Source organism: Polistes dominula, unplaced genomic scaffold, assembly GCF_049000335.1.
Source record: "Polistes dominula isolate Pdom_NZ unplaced genomic scaffold, Pdom_raw_medaka contig_21, whole genome shotgun sequence".
Taxonomy (NCBI): Eukaryota; Metazoa; Arthropoda; class Insecta; order Hymenoptera; family Vespidae; genus Polistes; species Polistes dominula.
In genome coordinates, this window is record NW_028301061.1 from 4,904,618 (window position 1) to 4,930,135 (window position 25,518).

The following is a 25,518-nucleotide window of genomic DNA, read 5'->3' on the forward strand; positions in this document are numbered from 1 at the left end:
TAATAAAATGATGAAAGAAAACCTTGCGTGCAGCAGGCTTTCCCGTAGGTGGATAGGTCATCTGTTCAATCGGTAATGAAATAAAAAAAAATACGTTTTTACCATGTAAGGTAAATATTTTAAATATTTTTTACAGTGCTTTAAAGTTAAGTAATATGGTTGAATCAAGTAGTTTCGTTTTTTTAAAGCATTTAATAAATAAATGTAAATTCTAACTAATATTATAGTTTAGTTGCGTGCAAATGAATGAAATCTCAGCGGAGTTAAAATTTATGTAACGAGTTCGAATATTCGATAATGCTCTTCTAAGAAAAGATGAAAACGTTTTTAAAATGTATTGTGTATGTACTTTTTCCGATATTTAGTTAACTTTTGCTGTATCCCAAGTATTCAGCAAGTTGATTATCTTCTTATCTTTCCATGCCAGAACTAATGTGTTACGTTTTTTTTTTTTTTTTAGATTCTATTGTTAATAGTAAATTTCGGGTTTTTCTTTCTTTGAGGAAATATCTTTTTCGGTTTGGTTTTATCGTGTCCGTAAAATGGCATTTTAGCTTTAGTTATGTGATAGCTGAAGATAAACTTAACCTAAAAGATCTCCTGAAATATCAAGTCATGCCTGTATGGCTGCATTCGTTCGCTAAGGGTTCAAATAAAAAGTTGTGGTAAGTCAAAATATATAATCGTTTATTATTGGTTCATTGAAAGTAACCCCTAACAGTTTAATATCCCTAAGTTTTTCTATGCATTAATACGGTTTTAGATCAATTAAACTAAACAAGGGTAGCGAATTAATTAGTGGCTTGGTTAAATTTAGGTGTGGAAAAAATCATAAGGTACACGGATTCTAATTATGGAAAAAGCTTGTATTTATATTAAGGGGACACGTCACCTTCGAGTGTAAAAAAAGCGGTTTTTTTGTGAATTTTTTTTACAGTCAGTTTTATTAATATCAATACAAATTTTTGATATATGTAAGTTATATATCTGAACTACACTCTTAATTTTTTGTGTGTAAAAATATTGTAAATTTTGTTGTCTGTAGCAACTTTTCTATGAGTCCAAAAAAAGGTGATTTTCGGTTGCCCTCACTGGCAAAAATTGGTTCATCAGAAACAACAAAACCGAGTGTTATCCTTTAGTAGAGATGTTGGCGCAGGGAATGAACGAAAGGAAATTTTGATTTTTTAATTTTTCTGTGAAATTTTAACTGTGTGTAAACTACTTCTGAAACTGTAGGGACTTATTCTACTTTAAACACCTAAAAAAACGCTATTTTTATGAATTTTTTTTGAGAACATTATTATTTTTATTGATGTAAAACTTGTTTGGGTTGTTAAATATACTCATTAAGTATAAAATAAAATTTTTTTAATTGATTCAAGCACTTTTAAAGTAGAAAAATTGCACTCAAACTGGATTCTTTAAAAAGTACGTGGATGTGCGCTGTTGAAAAAATCTGAAGATCGGTCCATCTGAAACCAAAAAATACAATGGTTTTATGTTTGTTATACCAGTGGCTATATCCCGTACCTAAATTATTAATTTTTATGCAAAAATAACAAAATGGCGGACAAAAAAAAGGGAAACAAAATGTTTTTTTCGCGATTTTTTGCCAAAAAAATACAGTAAAAATTAGAATTTTGCAATAATCGAGGTACGGGATATAGCGATAGGTCTAAAGTATATGTGGTTAAAATTTAATAAGGATCGGAATAGTATCTGAGATTTTTTCAACAAGCGGTTTAAAAACGTTGTTTCAAGAAAAACGTATTCAAAGTTTTTGTTCGTAAAAAAACGTAAAAAAATGTGATTTACGCTTAATCAGCAATGCCTGGGCCGTACATTATTCCTTCCACATCTTCTATTAGCTCCATTTCTTGTGACTTATCGTTTCTACATTGAATTCTCATCTCCTTAAAAGCCTCCAAAGATTGTTATTCAGCTAAGTGGACACGGTGGATATCGCGCACGCTGGCAAAACAATTCGCGTTCTTACCAATTTTCATCCCCATGACACTTATTATTTTCAATACAGGTTTATATCCTTCATTAAATATGCAAGATGCAATGTATGTTGCAATTTCAACTTTAACTTTTCCATTGAAACAATGTTTTGGCGCATTACTCCAGACGCAGCAGTTGTAACTTTCGTTGTTGTTCTGAGTATTGCCGCCGAGACATCTTTGCAGCAATTCTTCTTTTGTCAAGTCCTCGTAGATGGGTTTTAAAACCTCTTGAACGTCTTTAGAAAAAGCAGGCGGATGTTTAAAATTATTTAAAGTTTTGATAGCTTCAGTCTTGAGGTATTTGCACCTGCTGTCCGCTCCGACCGGACAATACATATGTTGTGGTCGAGCATCGGTTGAACTCTATCTTACTTTTTTTCACATATTTATGTGGGGTGTGAGAATGTGAGTGAGAACACTGAAGCATGGGTGGGCCAGAGAGTATCGGGTATAATCAAGCATAAGACAAACAATGTAAAATAAATAGCTGAATATCGATAGCGAAAGCGTCGTACAAAGAAGTAGATTAACCCTTTGATTGCTAAAGGCGTATATATACGCTCTCACAAATCCATCAATATATTCGAAAGGCGTATAAATTCGCTCTCACAAATCCATCAATATACTCGAAAGGCGTGAATATACGTCCTCTGTATTTTTTTTCTTTCACAAAAATTTTACATGGAATTTATTGATATGTAACATAGCAACTAAATTACTTAAAAAAATTTTTTTTAAATTCATATTTTTTTATTTGCCATTATTATCTGTTTTTGTTAGCTGTCAATATACTCTCTCCCTCACTTCTCCCTTTCTCCCTTCCCCCTCCACTCGTCCCACATTCCCGCTTCTACCTCCCTCACTCCCAACTTGTCCCTCCTTCCCCTCTCTTATACTCTCAACCCTCTTCATCCATTCTTCCCCTATTCCACTCTCGTCCAAAATCTCTTTTATCTTCTCTTCTACTCCTCTCCCGTCCTCTTGACATCCTGACAATTTGCCATGCTTTGAAGCTTTTAACATCTAAGGATCGCGGCGTCAGGATTTTAGCGTGGAGCTCACTGAGGGAGACGGTAACCTTCCGAATAAAACGCGATCCACGCGGGGATGACCTTGCCCAATACCTGTCCTAGAGCGTCGAGGGAGACCTCTCAGGACCTTCGGCGGACACTTCCTCATTGTGGTCGAGGACCCGGAATGCCACCAAAAGAGGAGCCAACACTTTTGAAATCCGGTGGGAGTGGTGTGGGGAGAGCCAGGAACTCTCCCTGGTGTGTCGGGGTGGCAGTGGCCACCCTGTTAGAATGACTCCCGCGAGTAGAGAGAAGGTCGTGGGTAGGTTGAGGGCGGCGGTGATATCCTGGTACCGTGGGCGTTTGCTTGCCAAACCCGATCAGGGCAAGGTGTTTGAGGTCACCTCACGGTCCAGGATAGCAAATTATTTCATGCGTAGTGGTAGAAAAACCCGCTTCGCCGATTGGTGCTTTGTGTACCGAGCCCGCCTTGGCGTTCTCCCCCTTAATGGGGCGAGACGCTGGGGGGACGGTTACAAGCGTTGCCGGCTATGCGGGGATGTGGAAACCATTCCGCAAGTTTTGAACCACTGCGGCTCTCACTCTGCCGCACGACAGTTCAGACACTGATCCTTCCAAATATTTTGGTAACCCTTTCGCTACCACTAGCTTGTACCATTTATTATATCTGGAGCTTTGTATTCTCTCCCACCTTTCTTCCTCCTGCCGCCTTCTTTCCTCCTTCTCAATCTCTTCCCAACTTTCTACAACTTCCCTCCCTGTCCTGCACTATCCTCTTCCTAAACCATTTCCTCTCTTCTTCCCATTTTGACATCTCCACTTCTTCTCTCTTTTTTCTCTTCCGCGCCTCCTTCCAGCACTCTCTCGCCAACTCACTTCCTTCTCCTCTCTTTAACTTCTCCTCATACTTCCACGCTCTCTTCCCTGCTCTTGTTCCCAATTTATCTCTTTTTCCTTCTTCTCTTACCATGTACCCTGGTGTCCTCCAGTCTACTCCCAATGTCCACCTCAAATACCTTTTCTGTACCTCCTCGATCTCTTTCCTCTCCTTCTACCCCCATATCTTCGCTCCGTAACTTAACAACTTAAAAATATAAAAATCTCAATTTTTCAAAATTTATTCATCGCAATGATTTTTAATTTTGATCATATCAGAGTTTAACCGTTTGCGTACCACGAGCCACTTTCGCGTTCTTCAGATTTTGTGTCGAGAAAAGCCAGGGCATTTGGCCGAAACCGACAATTGACGGTCCACCCGATATTTGTAGAAACGCGCTCAGTTTTTCAGACGCTTAAAATACGTCGCGCGTCGCATCGCTGCCAGTAACCAATTTGTCTTTGGTTGTTACCTATTCTAAATTAATAGTATATATATATATATATATATATATATATATATATATATGTACATAGTATATTTTTTGTAAAATATGTTATAAATTAAAAATATGAAAAAATTGAAAAACAAATAATATTTTATTGGAAATAACTTTTACTATGTAAAACATTGATGTTTATGATAACAGGTTGGATGAACTCCCTTTTCACATTGTACACAAATCAGATGCGATCTTTTTCTCTTATTTTTAGTGCTACACACTACGCAATTCCGTAAGTTGCGTTGTGGCAACTTCACTAAACGTGGCCTATTTTCGTCTAAAAAATCACGTTGAAAAACTCGTACCCTCTTCTCTTTCATCCATTCACGCCCAATATCAAAAATAATTCGCGAAATAAAATCTAACCGGGTCATTGCTCTATTATTCGCATTTTTTTTATAAATAATATAAGCATTCAAAACCATGCGATTCATGATATTAAAAGCAACTTTTTTCCAATATTTTACAGTTCTACGTTCATCAAGATATGCGTATAACATTTTATCAGATTCGTCTACACCCCCCATGAAGGTATTATACGAGTGAATGATAGCAGGTTTTGTTGAATGCCATTCTCTACCGTGTTTTTTCTTTGTTATCGTCAAATTTTTTTCTTCACATTTAGTTGAAATCAGTATTACTGGTTTCTTTACGCTTTTCTTTTCACGATACGCACAAAGGAGCACATTATTATCTTTGAAATATTTCGGTTCATTTACATTAACTGTTTTTAAATGATCGGGAATACATTTTTTATTTCGTCTGATAGTTCCGGTTAAATAAGTATTGTTGGAATATAAATATCTTGCTAATTCAATACTACTAAAAAAGTTGTCAACAAAAACGTGATATCCTTGATGTAGACAATTACTTTCATTTAATAAATTAATCACGACATTATATTCTAGTCCAAACGTATTATTGTCACTATTATTTCTTGATTTTGCGCCCTTGTAACAATAAAATGTTAAACAATATTTCGAAATGGCATCGCATAACATCCAAAATTTTATGCCCCAGCGATGATGTTTTTTGTTTGGCAAATATTGAGTTATACTCGAATGACATAACGTCCCAACTAAGAATTCGTCGATTGATAATTCCTTGTGAGGCGTATAATATAATTTAAAAACTCTGTTAGCGTGTTTAACAAGGGGTTCAAATCTCACACAGGGATCGTAATTAGGATGACTAGGTGAAAAACACAAAGAACTATCTACCAAATGAAAATACTTTAAAATTTCTTGAAACCTATTTCTTGAAAACATTTTCTTGAACCATGGTATCTGCCGTGAATTTTTGCTCCAATATGAAGTTATACTGGGTCTTCTTGTGATGCCCATTTCTAGAATCATTGCTATGAATGCTTTCAACTCCAATTCAGTAACTGGTGTCCATTTCGGTAGTTTAGACAAATCTGATGGTTCAAAAAGACTCCTCGAATATTCCGCGTAATTATTAGTCTCGATAACCATTAGTGACAATAGTTCTGAATCAAAAAAGAGGTCAAAATAATGAATCGGTTTGCTCCAATCAGGAAAATTGCATTCAGCTTCAAAATTGTCGATATTTTCTTCGGGTTTTCTGAGCAAGTCCTCTGCAGATGAATTATCGTGTGTCGAAAAATCGTTATCACTCTCCGAGCTACTGAATATACGTTTCTTGCTCTTCCTAACAGGAATGATGTCAGAATCATCGGTGTCACATGGGTAACTTGGATTTTCGTGTATGCTTGTAATTTTAGTTTTCCGGCTCATTATAGCTCCTTAGGGTTAAAATAAATTAATTTTAAAAATTACTCAATGAACCTCAGCTAACACCACACTTACCTTCTGCTTTATTTCGTCTAATAATTTCTACAAAGACACGGTTATGATGATCGCACTTTTATAACACTACTCTTTTATAACACTCCGTTCTTTCTGCCGCTTGCATAAAGAATGATGGTATAGAAATAGAAAAAACAAACACGAGAAGCGTGGCCCGATTATTTACCGCATTGTGACAAGCGCTATCGCGCTCTTCGGCTTTTTTCGACACATAATAGAAGGAGCGCGATCGCGCTCCTTGGCGTTTGTCGATCGTGTTTTTTCAAAACCCTCTGGTACGCAAACGGTTAACGTATTAGAATCTAATTCTAAGAGGATGAAGCATTTTTTCAATTTTTTCGATTTTTTAAGTCGAGTGGTTCAATTGCCCCATGGTTCAATTGACCCCTTTCTCCCCTAAACGTTAAACTTGTTCTTTAGGCCACGTGTACCTCTGGTGGTACACTAATCATTAGACATATTTATTTAACCACTTGCCCTACGATTTAATTTCACGGTTGCAGTGCCGTGCGCAATATAAAATATAAGTACAAAATAAATATAAATACAAAGTGCAATATTACAATATAAAATATTGTAATATTGCACTTTTTTGAAACAATATCACTGAGTCTACTATTATTTTTCATTTTACAAAAATTCACTACACCTGTCGACTTGGTGTACACGTCGCTCGCAGTTTTGAAACAAAAGCATTTCGACGTGCGTGGCACGTCTTTGTAGCGCAAAGTGATTAATGCGCTGAAAATATATGTTCATAATAAATTTAATTCTGTAAAATAATATTTATATTAAAATATTGATGCATTATACAAAATGCAGTATAAAACAAAGCACAAGTTTGTTTAATTGTTATATTTACTATAATTATTAATTACATGTTACAGTTGACTTTTGTAATGCAAAATTAAATGGCCTGAATGACAAGTCAGTTAAAAAGGGCTTAGTACGGAACGTGTTAAAAGAAAAATCAATGACAGTGCAGGAATATTTTGTGAAAGGATTGAACCAAAAACTTCCAGCATATCCGAGTAATGGTTGGAAATATGGAGAGAGTAAAACAAAATGGCTTGCAATACTATTGCAAACTTGTATGCAGATATACGGAAGTCATTTTAAACAACTCTTGTAAATATGAGTGCATTCAGTTAATCCAAACTTCAATTTGATATAACTTCGAAACAAGGTCAAATAGAGGACATATGTTCATGTGAACTTTTTGTTCTTGTTCTGATGTGTTAAAGCAATCTCGTAATATTTCTCATTTATTTTCTTACATTATGTATATTTTTTTACATGTATCATCTGTATATCTAAATGTATATATTTGTTTCATATACTGAACTCACTTATACCTGTAAACTTTAACACTCATGCTTTCTACAAAATTTTGTTACATACTGCATTTAAGCCAACATGAAACTTTATTTTCATTATTTAAGAATTAAATATTTATATCTGGAAGGCACTTATACTTCGTTTATTAAAAAATAAATTCCTTTAAAATAATTCTTTCAAAATTTTACGTTATCATTCAGACCTAACATCCGGAAATACAAATACTTCAAAAAATTTATAAATCAATTAGCCTTACTCAAATCAGTGAAAAAATCCTCTGTCATCCGAGAAAACATTTGCTACGTGAAATAGTAAATCCATTAGAAAGTAACCGTTGGAATCAGTCAGAAAGAAATAATCTTGAAAATCGACGGATATATTCTCTTGTTTGATTCATTTACTAATTTGCAAGTTAATATTTACAATTGTCATTTTTTTGTCGATTCGTGTATTTGTTTTGTTTAATAAGTTTGCGTTTAATATCGCATTAAACCAGTACTAACTATCAAGTCCAAACTTCAAATCTTAAGAACTGAAAATCAATTATTAAATAAAAGTAAAGTTGAATTAGTAAGTAATTAGCTCAATTAAAGTTCTCTTAAATCTGTAGACATTTAACGTCTATTATTTATTTACCATCAATACGAACTTTAATTAAGATAATTTGTAAAAGCCATCTTATTATTTTAATCAGTTTTTTTTGGGTACTTACACTCAGAATCATCTTACTCGAATTAACTTTCTTTTTATCATTTTTATTATTTATCCTGCCTCATCATTAATCATTGTAATCAAATTTCTTTGAGTCATTACCTTTATAAAGGCTTCACAGCTTGTGATCTTAAATTGACTAAATATTTTACCATCGAACGTAATAATAGGAAAGAAAGCAACGTACACGCGGTGTAACAAATCAATGCCTAATATTAACGAGTAACTAAATTTGTGGAATACAAGAAGTGTACGATGATAAATGATTTTATCTATTGTTGAAAACAGAAAGGATTAAACGAAATTACATTCCCACAGGATTCGATAAATAACGAAAATGTTCAATTTTCTGGAAATGTTCACTCTGTATGTTAATCGATTGTTTATAACGCTCATTGACATAATTATTTTGCAAATTCTGACGAAAGGGAACATATTCAAACTATAATTAATAACTGTTTTCATTGATCTATTTGTTTAACAAAGAGAGTCCGCGATCGTTCCCTCTCCGATTTTTTTGAAATTTTGCACTCTTATACTAGTCTATGAAAAAATTAAGTGTGCCTTAAAACTTGGTGCTAATACCCAGCCGTTTGCGAAAAAACGTCAATTGAAATTTCACATAGATGTATATTCCTTTAGCTGTAGTAATGTTGTAATCTACAATAGCGGCTATGTGTGTGTCTCAGAAGTCGCCGATACCTGTATCTTTTCTAATATTAAGATATGATTAAGTTTTGATTTATTTTCTATTTTTCGTTATTGAGTTAAGAGTAAGCTTAATAAATTCTTTTTTTTTCTTTTTAATTTTTTATAGAGTATTTTACATTAATTTTATAAGAAATAAAATTTAACACATTGAGCTGCAAGTCCGCCATCGATGGCGGACACTATACTTTGCGTGTAGGCCGCGTCAGCCATCGCTGGCTGACACCAATTAGTAGTGACATCCGGTTTTGTTGGTGTTTATTACCAAACTCTTTCTAAACTGGGGTACGATAACACGCGTCTAATTCTGAAATTTTTTGGCAGCTGATAAGCTTTGTTCAATTTAATTTGATTATTTAGTATTTCCAAGTCTTGTAATTTTTTTCAATCGTACGTTGTGGTTTTTCTTAAATTTTGATATTTATGTGGACGAAGCTTTAAAAATAAAATTTTCAGATTGATACTGACTCGCTGCAGCTAGAGACCATTCTTGCAAATTTCTTGTCGTTACCTTTAAAATTGAATCAAATACGTATTATCAAATGTAATTCTTAACTTTTATTTTTATTTTATAATATTGTCAATTCATTGTATGGCATTAAAAATTACTAGTTGATTATTATTTCGAGCCTATTCGAAGCGAGTAAATGTCCATGAATTTATAATGCGATTTTTTTTGTATAAATAGTATCTTTAAAGTAAAAAAAAATTTCATTGTAAAATTAGCAATATAATAAAAAAAGATATAATGGCTTCTGGGAACCGTGTTCGAAATAAGTCGTGGTCTCGAATGAGTTAAGTGAAAAATTTACCGTAAAAAATTGTAATTAACCACTTGCTGTGCAAGGAAATTCTCGGTTGCGCGTGCCAGAACAGTCGAGCGGGAATCACTTCGCGGTGCGTTCAGGCAGCGTTCAGCGGGTGGGTTCCAGAAGAGAAAATAAAGAGGCAGAAGGATAAAATTACATCTGTATCAATACTAAATTTATTTATTAATATTCTTGCATGGTGTGATACTTTTCAAAACAACTTGGAATGTGTAACGCTACAAGACATTTATCTTTCTGTAACAATCGCCCAACGACGTGCGTAACACGTCGCTGGCGTTCCGGTAACAAAAGCATGTTGACGTGCGTGGCACGTCTTTCCACCGTAAGTGGTTAAATTCTCAATTGGAAAAAAAAAATAATTTTCCAAACCACAGTAATATTAGTCAAATGTCGTTAGAAATAATGTAAGATTAAAAATTCATCATTGTTCACAACGTCTTGTATATTATTTTTATCAAAATTTAAGCGAAATTTTTCATTCTTTGACCGTTTAATTCCATCACTAGCTAGAAAATACTGATTCATGGTTTGACATTCGTTACTATACAGGAGAATTCTAATCTAGCTTACGTTAACGCTTTGACATTGGCTTATTGCAAGGATTAAATTTACGCAATATCCATGGACTCTCTAAGCGTTTACGTTCATAAAACGAACGAAACAATTCAAATCCTTTGATCAAGCGGATCGATCGAGCTAGATCGAACTTCTTTTTTGTTCGCTCGTGATCGCATAGTTCAAAATTTCTCGTTCAATATTCCGGTTCCATCTGTGCCGCCCCCTGCTACTACCATCACAGCCTGTACTATTTTTGCATAAATCTGAATATACATGTTCTGGATCAGCAGAAGCATAATACCACGATTATATTCCGTCGAACAAGAGTGAGAAAAGGAGAATTTGTTTCTTCTCTTGAGGATTCTATAATATCAAGTGATATTTCACAAAGAATATATTTTATTCTGATTTATATTAAGAGAGAAATCTAAAAGAAATCTTTTCTGTTAATCTTTTCAAGGATGAATTTTTTCAAGTTATAAAGAAATGATTGAACTTTCTTGATTAATTTTGTATCCTTTTATTTTTTTCTATCGACAGTGATCTAGCGAGCTATAATAAATTCAAAAAAGAATTAATGAGCAAGAAAATGATTTAACCTTTTTTTAAAAAAGTTATATTAATATAAAGGAATACATAAACATATATTTATATAAAACATAACTAAATTTATAAGTCACAACATCCTCGAAAAAGTGTTTAGATTTTACAGGATCTCATCTACTTATTAAAGTAGTATTCGTATAATCAATGCTTCAAAGCAGAGATTAGGTAAATTGTTAATAAATAAATTATAGTTTAAAATAGGTTTTTCAAATCATTGTAAAACTTTAGTTCAAATTTAATCCTTGACGTATGAATAATTCAAAGGTACACATTTTGATTTGATTTTATTTTATTTTGATACACCAAACGTGCGTTAATGTAGATGTATAGATAGCAGGTATGACGTTGATACGGAAACGCAAACTGGTTTCAGGTCAAGCTGACGTGGCTGAACCTGTCATGGGAATATCAAAACATGCCGGAAGAGAAGGGATCAGTTTTGCATTAATATACATATCAATGCTTTAGAATTGTATTATGCGAAGACGTCCTTATTCGTATTAACAATCGAGTAGATTAATAAGTGGTTTTATTTACCTCATTAAAAGTTACTTACTATAATTTATATTGCTTGTGAATTTGAGATTAAATAACAGCAATAAAATATCTTCAAGCTTGCGGATGTATTGGTCAATACAGTATTACTGGATAGGTAAAGGTTTCATATCAGATTTTCAATAAATCGATATTATTATAAATTAAACTCTTTTTATATTTATAATGTTAGTAGGAGATACCGCTATCACTTATTTTGATTTTTGGAATCATTGAATTGAACTTAAAAATTGTCTTTACATATTTTCAGGTTTTTATTACAAGGAAATTTATACATCTTTAACACCTAAACGCACAGATTTTTTGACAAAAAACCGGCTAAAAAATTTTTTTTTTATATAAATGCAGTTAGGCTAGTTATAGCCACTAGTTATGGCTAATGCAGTTAGATTCTGTATAATAATACAAAATAATATAATGCAAGATATAACAAATACAAATATATAATATAAAATAACTTACTTTTATGAATGTTAAATGATTTTTTTTCATTATGCACTATACAGGGTGGGGCAATAACTATTAGCACCACAGATATCTTCGAAACTATAAGGTTCACAGAAATATTTGCTGAAATAAAATTGCACAGTAGGAAGGGGGCCATCCGATAGCGATAATATTTTTTTTGCAGGTGGAGGTACTTTAGACATTTGAAGGTCACCTCCATTTTTTCAAATGGATCGGTATGTTTTTGTTTCTGTATCATGATAGAGGAGCTTAAAACGAGTTCAACGACCTATCACATAAGGTCATTGAAGGTCATAGGAAGTACATAAAAGCGATAATACTTACAGTTTTGGCAGTAAATAAAATTATACGTTTAGTAGGTGTTCGAAATGATAATATTTACGGTTTACTTCACTAGAAATAAACATTGTTTCAAGGACACTTTAATAAGTTTGCAGGATAAGATAAACATGATAATATTAGTATCGATAAACCGGTCAATCGGGCACAATGTATCCGTTTGAAGAGCAAGTCGATATGCTTCTTATTTATGGCGAATGCCAACAAAATTCTGGAAGGGCGAAAAACTTGTATGCTGAACGATATCCACATCGGTCCCAGCTTTCGCGTCAAACATTTAAAAATGTTTGTGATAAACTTAGGCAAACCGGTAGTTTGAGTGTTCGTAAAAGTAAACGCCAGAAACGAGTAACAAATGAAGAAATGGAAATCGGTGTGCTCGGAAGTGTGGCTAAAAATCCTCACATTAGTTCGCGACAATTTGAAAATGAATCTGGCATTAGTAGAAGGAGCGTACTTCGCATTTTGCACCGTCACAAATTTCATCCGTACCATGTTAGTCTTCACCAAGAATTGCACGAAAACGATTTCATGAATCGCGTTGAGTTTTGTCGATGGATTAAAGATCAGATCCAAAATAATGAGTTATTTTTGAATATCGGTTTATTTACTGATGAGGCAACATTCACAAATCACGGGAATGTTAATTTGCATAACATGCATTTATGGGCAACGGAAAATCCACATTGGCTGCGGCAGGTTGAACACCAGAGACAATGGTCTGTGAATGTATGGTGCGGTATCATAGGTGCTCAAATTATTGGTCCTTATTTTATCAATGGAAATTTGAATGGCAACATCTACGCTAATTTTATCAAGGATACATTGGGTCTTCTGCTAGAGGAGTTACTTTTACTTACACGACAAACCATGTGGTATCAACATGATGGATGTCCGTCCAGCACATTATTCATTGATTGCACGAAGAGAACTCGATGAAAAATTTCGAAATCGTTGGATTGGACGCGGCGGTCCAATATCGTGGCCAGCTCGTTCCCCAGACTTAACACATTGCGTACGGCGCTCTGCACGTTCAACACGCCGTCAACGCCCGCACATTTTATAAAACACTTTATAAGATATAGTACGTACGACAATCGGCACAGATCTACTGATGAAATGGCTATAATGATTATTTCTGCATGCTCGGAATGTCAAAATTCGGTTGTCATTTGTCTTAGGAATGCGAAAGAATTCGTCACCTTGGTAACGTTACAAAAATATTTTATATTTAAAAAAAACATGAAAACGAGATATCTCGTAACCCGTACGCAACGTTCAATTTGCTAAAAACGAGATATCTCGTGACCTGTACGCAATGTGTTAACACCTCTAGATTTCTTTCTATGGGAAACAATGATAATTTTAATAATGCTTATATTTAAGAGATCCATCTCAGTGTAAAATTTTAAAATCTATTTTTTTTTTTTTTTTGGGTCTCATCTAAAGTACATATAGTTGTGCATGTTATGTAAAATTTTCAAATTTGAATTCAAATTATTACGGTCGCTACAATTTTTCTTAGAAAAAGAGATTAAAGTGAAAGAGTAACTCCTCTAAACTTTAAACGCGTTTTTCTCAAAATGCCCTTTTTAAATTTTTACGGAATTTTTTTTACTTTATTCTTTGTGGTCCCTATAGATGCTTTTTTTTTTAATTCTTCTTATTTTTTCACACGAAAAACTGTTGAAAAACAGGGCTAAATTTCGTACTTTTTCTTCAAGCTGTCGACATTTTGTCAAATTTAAAAAAAAACCTCCATTGGGACATAGCGGCTTCTTTACAGATTAATAATCAATTTGATTTTTTTCTTTGAGATGCAAACTGCAATCACAATCGTTGACACCGATTGCCCCAATTTTTTTTACTCACTTTTTAAAATAATAATTACAATAAGTAAAAATAAATAAAAACGAATGAAAAAAATTTTTTTGTATTGTTAAAGAGTAGTTTTATTCGGAGAAAAAAGAACATCCCGATCCCCTCCTCCTATACATCCGAAAAAAATTCACGAAAATTGACAATTTTTTGGCCGGTTACACTGAGATGGTCCCTAAAAAATACCTTTACCTGTTAACCAACGAATTCCTTTTTTAATTACGTAGCTTTAACAATAAACTTTATTTCATGTCTACCCTCGCGGGTTTCAACATAACCTCCTTGCTACATACAGTGTCATACGAGGGCGGATTGATATTGAAGCTACATAAGTAGGAAAAAAACATTTTTTTTCAAAAACCATTTATTTCTCAACATAGTCTCCTTTTAGCTCAATACACTTAGTAAGACGATATTCCAACTTTTTTATAACATCTGAATAATACGATTTTGGGAACCCCTCAAAATACGCGTTAGTTTCGGTAATCACTTTTTCGTTTGAGATGAATCTTTTTCCTGCGAGCCATTTTTTCAAGTTTGGAAACAGGAAAAAGTCACTAGGAGCTAAATCTGGACTATAAGGTGGATGATCAACCAATTCGAAGTGTATTTCACGTAATTTTAGCATCGTATCTAATGCTGTGTGAACCGGTGCGTTGTCTTGAAGAAAGAGCACTTTTTTCTTCTTTAAATGTGGTCGTTTTTTCTTGATTGCATCAATTAATTGATCCAATAATGCACGATAATACTTTCCTGTGATTGTGGATCCTTTTTCAAGATAATCGATGAGCAATATTCCGTGTGCATCCCAAAATACAGTGGCCATAACCTTGCCAGCCGATTTCACTGTCTTCGTCTTCTTCGGAGCACTTCCACCATGTTCCACCCATTGTTTCGATTGATTTTTGGTTTCAGGTGTGTAGTGGTGGACCCACGTTTAATCAACAGTTATTAATCGACGCCAAAAATCAACAGGATTGCGCTTTATCATGTCCAAACATCGCTGTGAAGTGGTCTGTCGAACTCGTTTTTGTTCGACACTGAGCAAACGCGGCACCCATCTTGCCGATAGCTTTTTCATATGCAAATGTTCATGCAAAATGTTTAACACACGTTCATATGATATGTTTACCATTTCAACAATCTCACGTAACTTGACTCGGCGATCATTCATAACGATATCGAGGATTTTCTTGATATTTTCTTCAGTAACCACCTCTTTTGGCCTTCCTGTTGATGGTATTGTTGCAGTGCTTGTTCGGCCGCGTTTAAATTCAGCAATCCAATATTTTACCATGTAATCTGACGGAGCAGACTCACCGTAATGTTTATCGAGCTTTTCTTTTGTCTCTTTCGCCGTTTTCCCTTTCAAATAATAGGGATTGAGAAAGATGACTTTGACGGCACCTGCTGGGAAAAATGTAAAGCAAAGTGATGGCAAGTGCTATACAAAATAATAGCAAATTCATTAAATTAATTATTTTTTTAATCTGATTGAAAAGGAGGTGAAAATAAAGTTGACATTCGAGCCCCTTTGTCATAACCCAACAGCTGACGATGCGAGGGCTTACCTCATCCTTGCGATTGACTAGTTTTACTAGTTGCAGAATCCGGTGAGTTAACGAAGTGTATTGCGGCACATATATGCTTGCATTGCTGCGCCACTCCAGTTTTACAGGTGCAATTAGCACTGATAATATTTCGATTATTATCAAGCTGAAAATAATTTTTAAGTTACTGTAAGTTATTGAAACAATGTAATTAATATTAAAAATATAAATAATCTGTCGTTTTTTTATTTCATTAAAAATTGAAATAAAATTTACTTCTACACTTCGAAACTTTTAACCAGGTTTATATTTAGTTATAAATTTTGTGAATTTATGAACATTAAAAATAATCTTAAGAAAGCTTCAACGTAACCAGATTTATCATATTTTTAATATTGTATAAAATAATTGTAAAAATAGTTAGTAACTAACATAAATTTTTATTTTGTACACATCGGAAATTTTGGTTTGAGCTACAACTGAGCAGGTTATTATTGAATGTTTATTGGAATCTTCTGTTTCCACAACATTTAAAACGTGTCCTGACTCAAATAATTTTTTACCTCTAATGTCATTTTGACCCCTAATAAGGGTATTTTTGACGGGCAAGAACCCAAATTTAATTATTTTTTGCATTATTAATGTCAACTAATACTAATTATTACAATGTTTTCATCACTAAGCTTTATATTTATTACACTAGATCGCTCCACTTTCAGCAATAGTGCTGCCTCTACAGTTCTTTCTCAATCCCTATAGTGTTTAATCACTGCACGAAATTCACTTTTTTCCATTTTTCAAGAAACACAAAAGTTGCTTACTTCAAACGACTACAACAAATAAACTAATCGATGAATTTGGGTGAAATTTTAACAGCTGACGTTTGACAGATCGCAATTTCTAAAAAAAAAAGTTTTTGTCTTTGTACTGCTATCTAGCGCTAGGTAGCTTCAATATCAATCCACCCTCGTACATCTCTTATACTACCTTATACTTATTTCTTATGCTTTTCCCTTCGTTACCTTCTCAAAAAACCTCGCTACCTTACACGTCTCCTCTACTATCACTTTCCCTTCCAACGCCTTCTCCCATCCACCATCCGGGTCCTTTCTCTGCTGTTCTTCCCATTCTCTCAAGTTCCTATGAGTCTGCTCATCCATCCGCCTCATGGGCCTCCTCGCATACCCATATGTGCCATAAGGTTTCCTCCTCCTCTCCCACATACTCTGTACCTCGTTTCCCTAAAGCCTTTCCATGCTTCTCTCCCTACGCTCCCGCATCTCATTCTTGCCCATATTTTCCTGTTTTCTTCTCTCGTAGTTCCTTCGTCCCAATACCCTTCCCTTCCCGGTGCTTTTTTCCTTTCCTTGTACTTTACGCAGGAATTTGAGGCGTTTAATTTTTCCCCACATCCTCTGTACTTCTTGCTCCGCCAGCTTCTGCACCGCTCTTCCCGCCTTCATCCTCCACTCTTCCACATTTCCTCTTCTCATTGCTTCTCCAATCTGACCCTCTCCTGCCTTCTCCATTGTTGCCTTCATTTCCTTACCCCATTTGCTTCCATCGTTGTTTATCAGGCACCTCGCCTCCTCCATTAGACATTTCTTTGGCCATCTTCCTGCCTCCATCTCCATTATTTTTCCTATGTATTTACTGGCCCGCCTTACCATCTCTATCTTTAGCTTTAATAGTGTTTTTATTGGCATGAACTTTTACAGTATAGAGCCACAGCATCAGTACAGTAGCGCCGGTGAGGGCGCACTGAGTTACAATTTCAAATACAAAAATACTCATATCTTAATATCTAATGTACATTTGAGCACTATGTTCTTAACAATATCAAATCTTAACCTAATGTAGGATTACAGAGAGAAAAGTGAAGTACAAAAATCGTAGGATTATAAATAAATTATTTGAATTTTTGAAAATGATACATGCATGAATGAGTATAATACACAGAGTGAAATGATCTAAATGTGCTAGATTGAATGCTGATTAAATGTAGGCATTATATTATATATTTATGTCTATTTCTAAAATAAAATCCGATAAAAATTCCATTATTGGAACTTCCATATCAATGAGAAGAGGAACCATGGATAAAGGTTTATTCTTTACATATTTTCGAAGTTTTTTGGTCATTTTAATTCTTTGGTTATTCAATACCATCTCTATCTCGATCCCCACGCATCCTGCCTCCATCTTCCAGATGTAATCCGGAGTATTTCTCCTCAGACCCATTGCAATCTTCGTGTACCTGGCCTGCGTTCTCTCAACCCTCTCTCTTCTTTTCCATCCTCACACTTTAACCCCGTACAGCAACCCGCTCCTCACTATTGCTTCCGTTATTCTTAGCCTATCCATCAGTCTCCCGATTCTCGCTCTCTTCGCTATTCCCCACGCGTTATTTTTTATATATTTTTTTATTTATTTATTATTTATTATTTATGCTTAAACTAATTGGAAAGACTGAAATATATATATTTTTTGTTTATTTATATATAAAGTACAAAGGTTTTATACCTTTAGATTTAAAGCAATACGTTTGACTTATTTATATAATCTACCTGGTTAACAGGTTAAATAGTTCATTAAATAACCGATTAGGGAATTTTAGATTAAACAATTGTGTATAAATAAATTAAAATAAGAAATTTTAAATAAATAAATTTTCTATTTCTTATAGTTTTTGAATTATATAATATATAATCCAAAAGAAATTTTTCAGGATTTCGAATTATAATATAAAATCCGAGAATAATTACCATAGCAAATTTAACACTTTTAAAACATCATAATTTTAGAAATTTCTGACTATTTAATATTTCTTTATGAATTGTATCCACAGATTGAATGTCCAAAAAAATAAATTTTTAATATTTAAAAACAAACAGGATTAATGGCAAGTCTTACAAAAGTAATATTTTTATAACAATTTTAACAGTAAATTTCACAATTTTACCTATTCGTCGAAAACATCTACATTTAATAAAATAATTTGTAGCTATATTTCCTCGTTTTTCATCACAAACAAAAATAAAGAATAATTTACATAATGTTATTTGTAGCTTGCATTTCTTTTTTGTTATGGTGTATAAAAAAACTTAAATAGCTATCATAGAATGTTATCACATCATTATTTATTTTTACAGAATTTTTAAAAATATGCATACAAAAATGTTTTACTTTTTAATTTTATTCCCCTTTTTTCTTGTTTTTGAAGAAAATATCTGCATCTTGTCCTACTTACTACAACCCGTCGGTTTGATCAATCAAAAAAATATAACATTCATGTTTCTGAAATTATACATTCCGTACAAAAAATAAGATTATATGAATGGGCTTTCTGAATGACAAACTGAAAGTTAATTAAATATTTTTTATTACATTGTCAGAAGAAGATTGTTTCTTTCATTACAAAAGTGGAAGCAGACTAAAATTGAGTGGGTGTCACAGCACAATTTTGCAACTGTAGGAAAGAGAATAATAGTACAAAAGTTTAAAAGTGTTTTCATTGCATGTTGAGTTTCAAGTACTAATTTAAAGAAAAGAAAAGTAAGTCATCCTTACTTCAATGTAAATTTTGTATTTTGTATTCAGTGTATTATTTTCTAGCGAATACTTAAGATGTGTATTTTACAAGTAGCTTTATATAAGTCCATTCTAATATTTATTTGTTAACCGTAAGAACGTCTACAACTTGAAGAAGTGTCATTAAAAAAATTTTGTAAAAAGAAATAAAAAATGAACTAAAGTTACTATCGAAATAAACGACCCATTATTTATATAAAAAAAAGTCCAAGAAATTCTAAAAATATATTAATAAAAGAAATAAACAGCATATAAAAGTAGTATTCAGATTTCGATAAAAAAAAAAAAAAAAAAAACTAAAGATATCATACATAAAATAATAGGACCTATTTGACAAAATCGATGAGCTAGAGATTTCTGATAATAATAATTACAAGGAAAATATTTCAAATTATAAGAAATAACTTAAATTATTAAAAGAAAAAATTGTTGTCGTCCAATTTTTATTTATTACGTTCAAAACTATTAGATTAGCAACTATGTGATTGCAGGTTTTAAATAAGAATGAAAATTCAAAATTTTTGCTTAGAAAGTACAGGCTCGAATTGATTGTCTAGTTTTTTGATAAAATCTCAAAGTGCAGAATTCCTTTATAATCCCACCAGATTGACATCATAATCTTTTTTTTTTTTTTTTGTGAATATCTGCTTTTGAGATCGTCTGGGCTGGTTCATCTTGCATCACCCACGGTCTCTTCCGATTGATGTTGTTATAAACTATCCATTTTTCGTTGCCAGTAATTAGTCTTTTCAACAAAGGATCAATTTTGTTGCGTTTCAGAAACGAATCACAGATGCTAATGGTTGCGCCAAATGAATTTCTTTCAGCTAGTGAGGGATCCATAGCTCGAGTTTTTTGACATAACCAAGCTTTTTTAAACTTTTCAATGCATGTATGCTATACATTGAGCTTCTCTGCAATACCATTTGTTGTGCTATTGCATCTGAATCGATAATGGCCTTGATATGGGTCTCATCGACTTCAACTCGATGGCCAGAGATCGTTGAGCGTTTTTCAATGAGAAATCCATAGAACGAAATCTGGCATACAGATTCTGATATTGCCTTTTCTTCAAGACTTCATTGCCATATATTTCAGAAATAATACAACAAAATATGTCCGAAGTACACGTCTTGTTCTTCTATTTTTAGATTGAGATAAAAACTAAACTGTGGTACTAAACGATATAATTTTTTTACTAAATGAAAGGTAGTCCAAACAATAAAAAATATATGTTAGGTACTGTGAACAAGTTAATGAAACAAAAGAAAATTTAAATTAAATCTGTCGACAAAATCCACAATGACTTTAGTTGCCAGCTTAATAGTGATTCAGCGAATCGTGAACGCGCTAATTTATTACTACAGTATTATGTTGATTATCTACATTTTATTTATTTAATGTATTATTATTACTTAAATATCTATTACCTACGATAATTATAACAAAATAAAATTGTTTTTTAGAAATTAATCCTTTTTACGCAATCTTAATAGAAATAGGCATACAGTGAGTAGTTTTTCTAAATTAAATGTTCATAAACATAAATTTGTAGTTTCAGGAAAATATTAACTATTACTTATGTTTAATAACAGAAAATATTCTTTCTGTCCGAAAAAAGGTATACATTTTTCAAAATTTTAGGAATGATCGAATAAGTAAACAATTTAGTAATCAATTAATCTTACTTTGTATTTAATAATTATTAAAGAATAACAGGTAGTAATAAATAGACTAAAAAGTTTTTAATAAGAGAAATACTGTATTTATTTTAGATATAATATTCACTGTGTTTACAGATGTTTCCAAAAAAATGTGCTAGAACAATTGTAACGATTTTTTTTTTTTTTTTTTGAAAAATTTTTCTCTGACTAAGGCCGTTAAAATAGGAAGACTTATTGCGACTTCGACTTTTTTCTTTTTCGAGCATTGTTTAAACTTTTTGTTAACCATTTATGTACCTTGTGAGCTTCGTATATAAAATGTTTAAAGTAAAAAAAAAAATGATGATTTACAATTAGAGCCAGTGTTTTGATTGTTCGATTTTTTTTTAATAATATCAAGAAATTTACCGATCTGATCAAAATTATCACTAAAATTGATACATACGTCTTCAACAACGATTATAATAATTTAACACTAAACCTACCATGCGCGGTCAAATGACTGTTTTTAAAATTTCGTTTAAAATCTCTCGTATACAACGTTACTGTATCATCATGTAGCTTTTTGACTTTTCCTAAAATATACATACAACCTATTTTTCAATATTTACCACTTTTTTTATTGTTCATTTTCCGAAAACAAATTATACCATGTCTAGTCTACCACGAACGGTCATTTGACCGTTTGAAAAATTTATGGTATATTCTTCGACTATATTCTTCGATAATCGCATTCTTGAAATTGTTTTACGAGTCTACAATGTAATTGTAGACAATCTACAATTTAATCAATGTGTCCACATTGTAGACAAATGTGCGATTAGAATCAATGCATGGCGTTTTCGTTGTTATTGGAAAAAAGAACATAGCGTTTTTTGTACGACAGTAAGGTCTTGCGATACAAACAGAAAGCATCAAAATTTCAGTGTATAATAGAAATTATAATTATATTATAATAAAAATTATTACTTGGTATAAGTGATAGTTTCGACAAAGTCAACAGAGCCAACAATATTTTGTGGTATGATTTACAATTGTTTTTTTATTTCTGGTCTCAATGTTTTTGCCCCGTTTGATTTATATTTTGATATTTTAGTTTTTACTTTATCATTTGTATATTCATTCCCCAAAATGTCAAGACATTAGAGGAATATCAATTTATTAGACAAAATAAATAATATCGACGAGGATTGTTCGGAAGATGATCAAGAAGTTTACGATATTGATGATGATACTGTAGAAAATTATTGTGACTTATTTGACAGCGATACGGACGAAGAGAATATTTTGAATATACGAAGACAACAAAAAAGAAAGAGATTTATAGTTAGTTCCGAAAGTGAAAATGAGGAATAAATTGAAACTGCTATGGACGGAACTGTTTGGAAAAAAATAAAAGAAAATAAACCCAATAAAAAAGTATTGATACTTAGTTCAATGTATTCATCCGTCGAAATTGAAAAAAATGACACCCGTATAGCAGAGACAATTAGATTTTACAATAGCACAAAATTCGGTGTAGATGTAACCGATCAAACGGCCAGAAAATATAGTGTAAAATCTAAATGTCAAAGATGGCCTTTATAGGTATTGTTCAATATCTTAGATTTACCCGGGATAAATGCTTGGATTTTATATAAAGAAACGACGGGTGAAGAAATATCAAGGCAAGAGTTTTTATTTCAATTGGCAGAAGAACTTGGGACCGAATTTCAGAAAGAGAAACAGATAAGCAAGGAATGCTAATCAAAAACAATAATAAATACAAATACTGTTTCTTCTGAACGGAGATTTTGTCAAATAAGATATTATAAAGTCAATAAAATAAAATTTGTATAAAATGTAAAAACTACATATGTGGAAAATGTGCAATACAAAATGCTGTAATTTGTAAAAAATGTGATGAAAATGCATAAAAGTAAATAAAACATACAACATCGAAAAGCGGGGAACGAGTTTTTGTTGTAGCATCTGGAAAATATTTTGTTTACTATCTACTTTACTAAGATACATATGTTTTTTTGAAGCGGTCATTTGACCACTCATGGTAGGATTAGGTATACATGAAATGTCGGTAGGTTTAGTGTTAAACATACACAAAACTGTAGGATTCCTAAAATCCGGGCACAAGTGGTTTTTGTTGATTAAGGAATGGAAGAAAGCTGTAGCAAATAAAAATCATAACATAATCTTATAGGCAAACAATTCCGACACCCAGCACTACTTACAGGAAAATACCACTGTCAATTTTGTTAAACTCATTGGAGGAAGAGATAGAGATGAACGTAACTAGATCTTATTTTATTAAACCACAATCAACTTATCTTGATACTCGAATAATAAAACCCCCTATTGAGTGCTTAATTAGGTACAGTAGGGATAGAAAACTATATTTTAAAACAAATAAAACTTCATGAAGTTAAAATACCAACTAACACTCCTGAAATATTTCGTAAAGTAAAACAAGGTCTAAAGAAAAGAAAAACTCAGCCTATCATAGATACCTACTGAAGACGGAAAAAATCTGCAAAACGGTCATCGGATTTTTTCATCGGAAACTTACATCTAAAAACAAGCCACGAACATCAAGAAGGAATTTACAATGCTGGGATATAGAGTAAGATCACTAAATTGTATTACGAAATATGATATGAAACGGGTATTGCTGTTGTTTATAGTAGAATTCAAACCTAGAAGCAATAACAAGGATATTTTTAGTATAAACAAAATGATGAACACTATAATAAACGTAGAATTATGACTACATAAGGAAAAGTATTGCAATGCATGAGATGTCAACAATACGGACATCCAATATTTATTGCAATATAACTGCATGCGCAAAATATGCACAAAATCACCTCTCAATTAAAACTTTTTTGATCGTTAGCCGATTTATCGACTTTTCATTGCAAACGCTTATCAATAACTAGCCGATTAATTAAGTTTTCTATTGCTAAAAAGAAATGAACGGCAACCTTTAAAACAAGCGGTCAAATAAGTGTCAACTGCCCCATGTTGGGGAAAAAAATTAGTAAAATACTACAATTATAACTGAAACCACCCATATAGTTAAAAAAAGGCTGTGAGGTTAGAAAACAGCTCCAAGGAAATCTCTTTCCACCTTTTCGAAGCAGAGAGTGCATCCGCAGTAAAATATACAACAAGAAACAGAAGTAACTGACTTAAGAGATAATACATACTCTTTCTTAAACACTATGCGAAAAACTATAAATTTAGCTAACTCGAGAAGTTAAGTGCCAGGCGAATTCCAATTCAACATTATTAAATGAAAGGGACCAAATGACGCTACAGAAACCAAGAAACTCCTTAAACAATGCATTAAGACTAGAATAATATCAACAAATATGATAATGGAACAAAACGCAATACTAAAAAGAGAAAATTTAACAAACAACTATATTACAATAGCTCAGAAATGAGGTAACTATGAAATAAAAATGACTACCCCGAAAATAGTGTTCTAGAACTTTTAAAGGATTGCCAGAAGGAGTCGTAGAGACAGAAAAATTCTTAAACAATGACAATATTTCACTACAAGAAGCTATTAAAAAATCCCATATTACAATATATAGAACAAAAGACATTCATCAAGGAAAGCAAACGAAAGGTACAGCATTTATATTTAAAAGAAAAACAAACACCATCTGTATAGTCGAATTAGACAAAAACAGCTTCAAGCAACCACAGTTGCAGTATACAATCTGACACAAATTTTGCCAAGACAAAAATTACCCTACAGAAATTACCTTACAGGATTATTTTTAGTCGATAGGTGACAAATTCATTTAAACAGGAGATAATAGTAATGTCAAACATACTAGATAGGAATCAAAGATTATTACAACTGGATAGTCATTCATAAACTATTTCATAATGTTTGACATGAGGAGCTTCTAGATACAACGAGAACCCTTCTTATAAATGCAAATGCACAATCTCCTTACACCATATCTAAGAGAGTCAGAATTGTTATTATATAAATCACAATGATGCTTATATCGAAATTAAAGTAATCAAAACTGGTGTACCTCAAGCAAGTGTCCTTAGAACCGTACCCTTATACACTTTGTACAGCTGATATTCCAACTATTGATGAAAATAAAATACTAACGTTTTCTGATAACATTACTACACAACCATACATTCTAAACTATCAGTAATAATGACCTTGTTAAAAGAGCATACAAAAAAAAAATAAATAGCTTAAAGATAAAGGATAAAAGCAAAATCTAAGAAAACTGAATCATATAACTTTCATATTGTGTACAAATGATTATCCGGATATTAAAATCAACGATATAGTTATTAAACAACTAAGCCAAAAATCCAAGCTCAGCCTAAAAAATAAATTTAAAGTATTATGAAATCATTATAAACCCTGTTATGGAATTTAAGGGGACATCACTATGGGAGAACGGCAACAATGAATCATATAACAACGTTATTA

The 25,518-nt window shown here is 32.6% G+C and overlaps 2 protein-coding genes across 2 annotated transcripts in view; one reads left to right on the forward strand and one right to left on the reverse strand.

Moving 5' to 3' along the window:
* The window catches only part of LOC107072268 (uncharacterized), a 497,052-nt gene that overhangs the window by 70,182 nt on the left and 401,352 nt on the right, over nt 1–25,518 (forward strand). The gene's annotated exons all lie outside the window — the stretch shown is intronic.
* On the reverse strand, nt 1,433–4,431 carry LOC149031438 (uncharacterized). The gene is made up of 2 exons (XM_089176062.1): nt 1,819–4,431; nt 1,433–1,475 (listed from the first exon to the last, which is right to left on the reverse strand). The coding sequence occupies exon 1, from the start codon at nt 2,343–2,345 to the stop codon at nt 1,938–1,940; it is 408 nt and encodes a 135-aa protein (XP_089032188.1). The 5' UTR covers nt 2,346–4,431; the 3' UTR covers nt 1,433–1,475; nt 1,819–1,937.